Source organism: Chrysochloris asiatica, unplaced genomic scaffold (assembly GCF_000296735.1).
Source record: "Chrysochloris asiatica unplaced genomic scaffold, ChrAsi1.0 scaffold00011, whole genome shotgun sequence".
In the NCBI taxonomy this organism is placed as follows: Eukaryota; Metazoa; Chordata; class Mammalia; order Afrosoricida; family Chrysochloridae; genus Chrysochloris; species Chrysochloris asiatica.
In genome coordinates this window covers 15623868-15635800 of record NW_006408529.1, presented here as the reverse complement: position 1 = coordinate 15635800, position 11933 = coordinate 15623868, and the positions used below count along the sequence as shown (strand labels likewise).

The following is an 11933-nucleotide window of genomic DNA, read 5'->3' as shown; positions in this document are numbered from 1 at the left end:
CCTAGATCCAGAGTGTGCGGAGGAAGGTAGAATCTTCACCGAGTAGTATTCAATCTGTCTGAGCGAAGTTTATGAAAGGACATGGGGTTAGGTCCCTTGTGGTACAATGGTGAATAACTGTTATCAGGACTGACTGCGAGGGTTGGAAATGTAAAGGTAGACATTTTGTAACAAGGAGGGGAGTGATTGACTTGCAGTCCAGGAGCAGAGGTCACTGAAACCATCAAGGGAGTCGAGTGGAGAACAAGGTCACTGAAACCATCAAGGGAGTCGAGTGGAGAACAAGTCGAGTGAAGAAGCAGTGACATCAGAGACGGAGGCAGAGATGATGATGTAGAGAGATGGAGTGGCTGGGGACTCAAGATCCAGAGAGGGAGAGGACCTGTATGCTGATGACCGGGGAGCAGGCTTGCAGGGTATACCCTTTGGTTGTTTAATGATGCATGGAGGGAATTGTACCATGGCAATGAAACGATATATGATAGGATGAATATAAAACTAATGTTCTCCCGTGTAAACTATCACATAATTCACAATAAAATATTGAATGAAAAAAAAGAAATATCTTATGTTCTTCTAGCCACTCCAGGCTGGTCAACTTAAGCTTAAACGTGGAAATTTCCCACCTCAGAAGATTCTGGATTGGGATCAGTATTCCACCTATAGTCTTATGCAATGCAAAGGCTCCACAGGAAGCCTCTTTCACTGGGCAAGTTCTAGCCCTATTTTAGGTATTCCAATCAGTTATAGGCTAAAGATGGACTTACAAGCTTTCTTTCTACGGTGATGTTTCTATTTCTTTCTTTCCCCGTCAAGTGCCTATTTTACAATGGTAGACAAGGGAAACCAAGAGTCAAACCACACCCAAGCATCTTAACATTATTTCCTGTCTTTTACCCATTCAAACCATGCCTCAAGTCCCACTTGGTCTATGCAAACCTGCCTAACTGTTCTCCCATCCACCTTGTTCTTCCATTCCACTCCCCCTTCTTGTCAGTTTTTTAATTTAAAAATTTTAGCAGGACTTTTAGAGGCTGGAGAAGGTCATTTAAGGTTTTTGCTTTTTTTTCTTGTCTCTGCTTTCTTCCACATTTAGGGAGGTAGATTGTCATACAAAGTACTTGTGCTTTTGAAAAGCTTAGAAGAAGACATGGTAGAACTCTAGGAGACAAATAGTAAGGAACTGGCTTCTTCAGAGGCAACAGAGCAGAGGGGAAGGGAGAGACCCTGAATCTGCAACACTTAGCTCTGTGACATGGACAAAGCTACTTATACACTAGGAGCTGTACTTCCCGATATAGGATTGCCTGGAACATTAAAGACCACAGGCTTCATTATGGGTTACATCTCAATGTAAAGAAAACAAAAATCTCACCACTGGACTAATAAACAACATCCGTATAAACGGAGAAAAGATTGAAGTTGTGAAAAACTTCATCAACACTCGTGGAAGCAGTAATCAAGTAATCAAATGACGTATATTGCATTAGGTAAATCTGCTGCACAAGATCTCTGTAAAGTGTTGAAGAGCAAAGACGTCAGTTTGAGGACTAGTTAGTAGTTAGTACTAGTTACATGCTGAGGAGTCAGTTCTGACTCATAGTGACCCTATATGAGGTTTTTAAGGCTGTAAATATTTACAGGAGCAGAAAACCTAATCTTTCTCCCATGGAGTAGCTCGTAGTTTTGGACTGCTGACGAGGTAAGCAGCCCGACTCATATCCACTATGCTACCGGAGCTCCTTACTTTGAGGACTGAGGTGCGTCTAATCTAAGCCATAGCATTTTCAGTAACCTCATACTCATGTGAAAGTTGGACAGTGAATAAGGAAGACCGTAGGAGAATTAATGCATTTGAGTTATGGTACTAGGGGAAAAAATTGAAAGTACCATGGACTGCCAAGAGAACAAACCAGTCTGTGTTGGAAGAAGTACAACCGGAATGTACCTTGGAAGCCAGAATGGCCTAACTTCATCTTTCATACTTTAGACATTTTATCAAGAGGAACCAGTTCCTGGAGAAGGATATCATGTATGGTAATGTGAAGGGTCAGAGAAAAATAGGAAGACCCCCTCAACATGATAGCAATGGGCTCAGGTGTAGCAATGATTGTGAGGTTGGCACATGACTTGACCAGGCAGTGTTTCCATTCTGGTGTGCACAGGGTCACTATGAGTCAGTATCAGCTCAATAGTACCTAATAACAACAACATAATACCTAGGAGTCCTGGTGTGGTACTGTGAAATAAAGCACTGGACTGCAAGGTCAGTTCAAACTACAAGTTAGCAGTTCAAACTCACCAGCCTTGGAAACACTATATAGGATCTCTATGAGTCAGAACCGACTCCATAGCACATAACCATCACCACCTCCTCAGTTAAAAGAAAGGAAGGAAAGCAGAAAGGATACGTTCAACTCACAGAAACCTTTAATAGTAAAGGGAAACTTGGGGAAGGGGTAATAATAGCTGATTTTGATTCATTCCTATTTTCTTTATATTCTAGTCAATAAAACAGTGGAGAACAGTGAAAACATGGAGAACAGTGGAGACTCAGTGGATTCAAAATCCATTAAAAATTCAGAAACGTGAGTATTTACATGGAATCCTGTATAATCAGAGAAAAGTGAGTATATGATTATACAGGTAAATGGAATACTGTATAATCTGAGAAAAGTTGGTACAAGGCGATTTCAAAAAGTCTGTGAAACTGAAAGTGGAATTAAAAGGTAATTGAGTTTTTCCAGGAACTTTCTGAAGCTCCCTTGTACAGCAGAGGTTGAGGAATGGGGAAGCAGAATGAATATGGGCTTTCTGTAGCCAGACAAATCAAGTCAACTTTCTCCCTCAGACAGCTTTGTGACTTAACACAGTTATTTTAACGTCTTTGAATTTCAGCTATAAAATTTTCATGGAATTGTGAGGAACATTAAGGGAGCCATCTAGAAAGACTCCAACACAGTGTCAGATCCATACTCAGCAGTGCAGCTATTGAAAGCCCTGTGGAGGACTATGTCTCTATAATGGGGTCACCGTGCATCTGAATTGACTTGATGGCAGGAGATTTCTTGTGGGGTGGATTTTGTTGGGTTTTTTTGGCTTGTCATGTCCGGGTTGTTGGTCTCAGTGTGGTCTGTTTTTGTCAGGTTTTCTGGAAGCACAGCCACACTCATTCGTTTACAAGTAGTTCTAGTCTCCTTTTACCACCACAGAGACCCTGTGGCCTGAAAATCTAAAATACTACCTTACCCTTGAAGAAAAAGTTTGCAGATGCTTTATTTTTGGATGAGGGATTTCCAGACAAGTATTGTCAATATTTACAATAGTACTTCTCTATATTAATAAATTATTAATTTGTTCAGTTCATAGAGTTTACAGAACAATTTAGGAATTTTAAAACTATTATATTTTGAGTCACTTGCATTTTGTTGGTTTCTGACAATTTTGGGATAATTTAAAGTATTAAATCTATTTGAAAAGCTTGTTAATATTTACAGGAAAACATAAATATAGAGATTAAAAGTTTGGTCTCTGAAGTTCAGTGGATGCCTGGTTCTGATAACTTAATATCTGAAAACTTTCAGCATATTACTTAACCCCACGGACAGAGGCCTCAAGCATGCTCTCATAACATTCAATAAATGTTAACATTCCCATGAGTTTTAATTTTTTTATTAATGTGAAAAACAGCATTACCCATTTATAACGTTGTAAACTATTATTTGATTTCTTAACAGAAAGATCTTCCATGGAAGCAAATCAATGGACTCCGGAATATCCTTGGATAGTTGTTACAAAATGGACTATCCTGAGATGGGTTTATGTATAATAATTAATAATAAGAACTTTCATTCAAGTACTAGTATGTATCTTACATACTTTTTAGATATTTTTTAATATGTGTACCATTTGAAATGTTAAAAATACCATTAATCTGTTATTGGTCAGAGACCTATGACACAGACTAACCATAAATTAGAGATAGAGCAGTACATACTAGGCAACTTCAAAATGTCTGAAAAAATTCTATTATCTTTTCATTCCATTTTTCCACAGTCTTTTTGAAGCCTCTCCTACAATATGAATTTTTAACTCTAATACTTATCTTTAAAATCTATCTCTTCTAGTTGTGTGCTTGGCCTCTTCTGTCCCGACTTGTGATTCTTTATCCTCTTGCTCCATTTAACTTAGATAACATAGATGCTTTGATTCATCCTCTGTTTTCATTTTTAAATGTATGCCTTGCTAATTTTTCAAATCGATATTTTAATCATATTCAAACAATTTTTACATTAGAGACACTAGGTCAAGTGGATCCAATTTAGGAAGCTCCTGAGGTAACCCAGAAGTCAGGAGTTCAGAACCTGGGTGGTTGTGAGAATGGAAGGAAGCCAGAATACATTGGAAAGATACACAGGGTTTGTTGTTAAGATTAGTTACAAGTAAAAAGACAATAGTTTAGTTGGGCTACTAATCTCACAGTTAGCAGTTCGAAGCTACCAGGTGTTCCGCGGGAGAAAGATGAGGCTTTCTGCTTCTGTAAAGGTTTATAGGCTTGGAAACCCTGTACAGGGTCGCTATGAGTCGGAACCGACTCCACAGCACATAGCAACAGCCCTGAGTAGTGTCATTTTTAGTGCTTTTAGCTATATGCTGAGATACTACCTTCAACCGTTAGAAAAGGACAATTTTTAAAAAAATTATTTCTACGTATTCTGCCTCATAATATGCTATGGTACTCTCATCTTATATAAACTTGATACTGTTGAACTTATTTTTTTTTTTAAAGCAAGCATGCCATTTAACTTTTCCCCCATTGCTACATCCCCTCACCAATATTTAGATCTGTAGTTGACTTTTGCCTTACAATGTGCTTTTATTCTTCTGTTCCAAGAAATGGCACCTCGGTCTGGTACAGATGTAGATGCAGCAAAGGTCATGGAAACATTCAGGAACCTGAAATATGAAGTCAGGAATAAAAATGATCTTACACGTGAAGAAATTATGGGACTAATGCGCAGTGGTAAGAGAATTCAAAGAATGACCTTCGTTGTCCAATTTTATATTTTGTTCTAGCTATAATTATGCCTACGTAGGTTAGTCAAAAGTATTGCTATGAAATCATTGAAACCTTCATTAAGTAAAAATATTAAAACGTAAAGCTATGATTTCTCAACATATCCTCCATCTAAGTCTATACATTTCTGAAGGCAATGTGTCCATCTTTGTAACGCTTTCCTAAAGAATTCTGTCCTCCTTGATTTATACTCCATCAGAATGGCAATTTTGGCAGACTCAAGGGCCTTAAATTGTGTTCCTTTAGAATATTAATCAAGTTTTGAGAACAAAGTCTGAAGGGACATGACCAGGTCTATAGGCTGGATGGAGTAAGATTCCCCAACAAAATTGTTATAAGGCAACCCTTGCTACCCTTGAAGAATGAGTGGGTGCAATGTCACAATGGAAAAAAATTCCTTGGTACAACTTTCCTGGACTTTTTCTCATCAATACAATTTTCAAAACTTCTAATAAGCCCCCATCACTATTCTGATATCCTCTTGGAATAAAAAACAAACAAACAGTCGTTATTACCTGAACTGACCTCTCTGCCTTGAATTTCACTGACCCAGCAGATCCCTTTAGAAGCCACTGTTTTGATTCGATCTTGCTATCTGGGTCATATTGGTAAGTCCAAGACTAATCCATGGTATGATTCGTTCTATAAAATCATCTTCATAAGCTTCAATCTTTCTTAAAATTTAAAGTTGACAGAAGAGTCAATTCTTTGAGCTAGCCAATCTTCACACAACCCTTTTGGCACTCATCCAGCTGAAAGCTTGTTTTGAGGTGAAGATGGTCACTTAAAATTGAAAATACTGAACCATGTGAGATCCCAACTTCAGTTACTATCACATCAATGGCAATCCTACAGTCTTTCACAAGTGTCTGGATTTCAGCCATAATTTTCATTCATTGAAACTGATGGTCTTCCCTCTCTTAACTCATCTTTGATGTATTCCCAACCTTCCTTAAAACTCTTGATCCATCTAAAAGCTGTTTTATTTGGGACAGCATTCTTGTAAACTACAAAACTTCAGTGATTTGGGAAGATGTACACTTGAGGTCTGTTAAAAATCTGACCTCTGTATTTTTTTTTCCCCATGACATTAAAAGTATCCTTTTTTAAAGCATCCCAAGGAGACTAGGAGCCCTGGTGTGGCGCTGTGGGCTAATGCACCAACACTGCAAGGTTGGCGGTTCAAGCTCACCAGTCACTCCTCGGAAACCCTATACAGGGTTGCTATGGATCGGAACCAACTCAATGGCACTTAACTACAAGGAGACTAAGACAAGTGTATTTCTGAGAAAATTTGACTGCAGCTGTCCACTGATTGTAGAAACATGTTTAAACACATTTTGTTCGGAATAAACCCATACATATATGAGGTAGAATCATAGTAGCAATACTTTTTGACTTACCTCAAATAATAAAGCACAAGAATTATTGACTTATACTGTATATAGTCCTAATCTTCTATATCTTGCTAATAATTAAAATTATATATATTCATTCCAATTCCCTAAAATACTTGGAGATCTGTTGTTCTGCTCCCAAATTGGTTTTAGATGAATCTTAGTTCAGTTTCTTCCAGGGTATAATCCCCTCCAGTGTACCCTAGATTGTTGAATAAATTGTACTTCTTTGTAAATGTCTTTCAAGTCTCTGAAGAAGATCATAGCAAAAGGAGCAGTTTTATCTGCGTGCTTCTAAGCCATGGTGAGGAAGGCGTTATTTATGGAACAGATGGACCTGTTGACCTGAAAAATTTAACAACTTTCTTCAGAGGGGATAATTGCAGAAGTCTAGCTGGAAAGCCCAAACTTTTTATTATTCAGGTACCGTACAACTGAACTAAAGTCAACGTGGCGATTGAGGATTGTTGTTAGTTGCCGTCGAGATGATTCAGATTTTTGGTGACCGTGTGTGTGTCAGAGTAGAACTGTGCTGTAGGGGGTTTTCAGCAGCTGAGTTTTCAGAAGTTGACCACTAGACAGATCTTTCTTCCAAGGTACCCCTAGGTGAACTTACCACTAACAGTTCACAACAGCCAAACATTCTAACTATTGCACTACCCAGGGACTCTTGTTGAGGAATTGGCTCAGGGAATAATTTACTTAATTGTAGCATAGCCAAATATTTTTCCCTGAGACTACTGAATTATTGTTACTTTTTTCTTCATTTAATCCATCCCTTAGGAGATACGAAATAAGTTTTAATCATACGCTGTCTTTGCATTTCGTAGAAGAGTATGGACACGTTTTCTAATGTTTCTCTCTGAACACCCAGGCCTGCAGAGGTACAGATTTGGACTGTGGCATTGAGACAGACAGTGCTTTCGACGATGACATGACATGCCAGAAGATACCAGTTGAGGCAGACTTCTTATATGCATATTCCACAGCACCAGGTAAGAAAGTTACAAATCATGAATGTTGCATATAGATCGCTAGTTAATTATAATGATTGTATAGGGAATTCAGCAATGAAGAGTGTATCAAAAAGGCTAGTAAGAGTTTGAGCTGAATTATAATATACCTTAACCACAGAGAAGTTTCAAAAAAATTTCCCAAAAATGTGCATTGTTGTTGTTATGTGCCGTGGAGTCAGTTCCGACTCATAGCGACCCTGCACAGGGTTTCCAAGGCTGTTAATCTTTACGGGAGCAGAATGCCTCATCTTTCTCCCGCGGAGCAGCTGGTAGTTTCGAACTGCTGACCTTGCGGTTCGCAGCCCGATTCGTAGCCACTACGCTACCAGAGCATATATAATATATATATGCTGTTGTTGTTTAGTGCCGTTGAGTCTGTTCCGACTCAGCAACCCTGTATAGGGTTTCTGAGGAGCGGCTGGTGAATTTGAACCACTGACCTTGCGGTTCAGCCGACTTTGCAGTCCAGCGCATTAACCCACAGTGCCACACCACATACATGTTTGAGGATGTGTGTGTATATGAACATTCATGAACTTAATATCAGATAGTCAAAAACTAAAACCAAACCCATCATCCCATCAAGTCAGTTCCCACTCATTGTGACCATTTCCAGGATTTCCAAGGCTGTCAGTCTTTACAGGAGCAGAAAACCTCATCTTTCTCCCACCCAGATAGTAAAAGGGGACTTCAAAAAATCTGTGAAAACTGGAATTTAAAGATAATGGAATTTTTCCATAAACCTTTTGAAGCCCTACCCCCTCCCACCTCCATATTATATTGTTAACAGGCTAAAGTAAATAACTTTACCCTCTTATTTTTTTGTGGGTGTGTTGTGCATGCCATCCTAAATAACCAGTTTTGCATTATACAACTATTTATCATATACCTAACTGAGGCTGTCACAGAGCTTGACTGTGACAACATACACAAGATGCAAAATTCACCATTATATTGTGAATTTCTTCATTTTAGATGAAGGCATTTTAATTTTTTTAACTTTCTGTGAATTGAGTAAAGGTTTACAGAACACATCATCAGTTCCACATTCAACAAATCATAGACTTTGTTTCATCTCGATGATTGCAATCCCCCTCCATGCAACAACAGTTATCCTGCTTCCTCCCTGGGGTTCTTGTTTCCATTCCACTCTCCTTCCCATCCTTTCTCAACTTTGTCTTTAGGTAAATATTGCCTTTGTGATCTTGAATGGTTGACCATTCCATGGAGAACATACCTTACTAGTATTGTTGTCCTCCTCCCAATATACCTTCTACTGCTTGGCTAAAAATTGGGCCATGAGGTTAAGTTCTATTTCAGAACTGAACTGAAAGCAGCTTTTAAAAAACATATCCAATTCAGTGACATTAAAATACATTCACAGTGTTGTGGCATCACCACTGTCATCACCCCAAAAGGACCTCTTGTACCCCGAAACTTTATTTTTATACAGGGCATTATATTTTCAAATATGCTCAATTTTGTTTTCTTTGCTCTCTAGGCATCTTTCTAGGTAAAGTACTTATAAATTTAAAGCAACGAGTTCAATAGTTAATTTGAACTAAAGTTCAGTAAATGCACTATTCCCCCTTTTGGGACTTTTTCCAGGCACTCTAAACAAATTGGTGATGTTGTTAGAGCCCACAAATTTATGCAAATATTAGGAACTTATTTCTTGGATAAGCCAGTGTTAAAACAAGATTAAATCTGATTGAAACACCATGCTGCTTGTTCTGAACCTTTTTAGAAATCTTTGCTTCTGTTTCTTCTTATCTTTTACTTGCTTCCTTATTCTTCCCTATTGAAAGAGGGGAGCCCAGAAAGTAGAACTGTAAGTAATTGAATAGAGATGAATTAGTCCACAATTTTTTACCTTTGCTGAAAGCAGAAATGCATATCCAGGACAGGTTTTTTTACCTCCAGCATCATCCATTCCCCATGAAACCAAACTTATCACTTAATTTTTTCTTTTTATGGCTGCCAAGACTCATAGAAATCCATACTTCCCACCCCCTAAATCTTTGTGGTTTTATAATAATTTATACAATCAGCTAAAATCAGAAACCCATGGTATTTCGGCTATGTTTTGCCTTGTAGGTTACTATTCCTGGCGAAATTCAAAGGACGGATCCTGGTTCATCCAGTCACTCTGTGCTATGCTGAATCAGTATGCTCACAAGCTTGAACTCATGCACATCCTCACTCGGGTTAACCGGAAGGTAGCAACAGAATTTGAGTCCTGTTCACCTGACCCTGCTTTCCATGCCAAGAAGCAGATTCCATGCATTGTGTCCATGCTCACAAAGGAACTGTATTTTAGTCACTGAAGAAGTGTTTGGTTTTATTGTTGTTAAGTGCCATCGAGTTGGTTCCAACCCATAGAGACTCTGTGTAGGGTATCGGAGGAGCGGTTGGTGAGATTGACCCGCCGACCTTGCCATTTAAACTGACCTTGTAAAGCATTGTATCCTACAGCACATGCCAGGACTTTGTTGTTTTAGTGGTTTTGTTCTCGTCCCTTTTCTTTTTCAGTTTGTAAATCAAGAGAAAAATCTGTGTAACTAAAACTGTGTTTCCCTCTTTCATTTACGTCTTTATCAAATATTTCAGGTGGTCCTTTGAAGCACACCGTTTTCATAGCAATAGAACCACTGTGAAGCTACCTCAAACTCAAGTTCTGGTCACTGAAACAGAATTTCATTAGAAATAAATTAAAATGAAGAACATTGTGATCATTATGAGAGGCAATGATTGTAAATCTACAATTTTCATAATTAGAAAATTTGAGTGAAACTGTGCTATGAATTGTCAAGTAATTATGAAAAGGAGTCCTGTGAATGCCTATGTCTATATAATGCCTTTTGCATAATATTTCACTCTAGGTGTTCACTTTTCTCAAGCTATAGAAATGATTGTTTGGATTACTGTGTCTAGAACTTGGGAATCCACTGGCATGAATAAAGACTTGGAGACCTTTACTTTTTCCCCATTTATATTTCTTTATAGAAGTATAAAAGAAAGAAGGTATATACCATGTATAATAATTAAGGATAATAAAGTCTGTATTTTCAGAAATTAAAAGCAAATTAATTCAACAAAGACATAAAATGTGTCCATTTAGTAACTGGAATGAGCACTGCCTTTAAGGTCAATGGGGTAAACTTTCTGGAATGAAATAGGATTGTAATTTCTAGTTTTATGCCACATGTACTTCACTATTCCCAAGGTTTCAAGTCTAACTCTGAGGTCAGCACAGCAAAGAGTGACTTACAAAATGGTTCTTTTCTTCTCCCATTGGAAAAGCAAGGACCACAAAACCACTCACTGCTGACTTCATGCTCCTAAATATGAAGCTGCCTTTTACACATGCAATTTTGTTCTTCCTTGAGTACATGACTAAACAAGTCAAATTTGGTTTTTTAAACCCCTAATTTAATTTGGTCCTGTGAATGCCTATGTAGATATTATGCCTTTTGCATCCTTTTCTTAAACCTTGTAGCTTTCATTTCAAAAAAGAAAGCAACTACATATCACATCTTTTAAACCAGTAATCCATTTTGTTATTTAATTCTAAAGCATTTGACACTTTTTGCCTTAACAATTTTAAAACTATACACACAAAACTCTGTATATTAATTCAACTTTCAAAAGTTTAGTCTGATTTTGAGGTTTGCCCACCCAATCTCTATAATTATGTAGTTCTGTCATTTAAAATATACTATTTAAATCTAATTTTACATTTCAAAAATTACCTTTCATAATACCTATGTTATCTGTTATTTCTAAGAACGTTATTTTTCAGAATGTGAGATTATCTCTGTATGGCAGTATCATGTGAATTTGAAGTTGACTTTCTGATACTTTGTGTATATACTTGTAAAAATTTTTGAATAATTTTGTGATAATGTTGTTCCCCACAATATTTATTTTAAAATATATGTGAATAGTAAATGAAAGCATTTGAAGGAACTGTTGAAGACCTTTACTTTTAAAACTGGTTAATTGCATTTGTATTTACTGGAGGCTCATGGCTTTTTGATGTTTTATCCTGAATATGTCTTTGTGGTTTTAAAAAAAAAATCATATGTGACATTGAAAAGGAAACCGGAAGCTTCATGTGAGAGTGTGAGCACACCGAGTTGACTCTTTTAAGCCTAACGCAGAGCTCCATGGAGGAACAGAACTACAATGTAAGGTGCTAAAATGGAGCTCATCTACCAGCATCAGTAGCCTATCATTGGTTCCTATGCAAATCAGTTGTTTCAGATACCAGCAAAAGTACTTGAGCTGTTATGTAAAAGCCTCAAGCTCAGTTATTAGCAGCATGAAATGAAGACATTGTAGAAGAATGTATCAAAAGACTCCTTGTATGATAAACAGTGGAATGTAAGGAAAGAGCATACAGTCAATCATCCTGGCACTTGGTAATCAGAGAGAAGGTGG

The 11933-nt window shown here is 37.6% G+C and overlaps 1 protein-coding gene across 1 annotated transcript; it reads left to right on the top strand.

Moving 5' to 3' along the window:
* The first annotated feature begins 2534 nt into the window (after positions 1–2534).
* On the top strand, positions 2535–9831 carry CASP3 (caspase 3, apoptosis-related cysteine peptidase). Its single transcript, XM_006834430.1, has 6 exons — positions 2535–2588; positions 3738–3862; positions 4895–5023; positions 6722–6897; positions 7349–7469; positions 9588–9831. The coding sequence occupies exons 1-6, from the start codon at positions 2536–2538 to the stop codon at positions 9815–9817; spliced, it is 834 nt and encodes a 277-aa protein (XP_006834493.1). The 5' UTR covers position 2535; the 3' UTR covers positions 9818–9831.
* The last annotated feature ends 2102 nt before the right edge of the window (positions 9832–11933 follow it).

Excerpts from the sequence above, each read along its gene's own strand:
- CASP3 (XM_006834430.1), top strand. The coding sequence starts at position 2,536 with ATGGAGAACAGTGGAGACTCAGTGGATTCAAAATCCATTAAAAATTCA. Across the intron at positions 5,024-6,721 it reads TATGGGACTAATGCGCAGTG|TCTCTGAAGAAGATCATAGC; the intron begins GTAAGAGAATTC and ends ATGTCTTTCAAG. Across the intron at positions 7,470-9,587 it reads TGCATATTCCACAGCACCAG|GTTACTATTCCTGGCGAAAT; the intron begins GTAAGAAAGTTA and ends TTTGCCTTGTAG.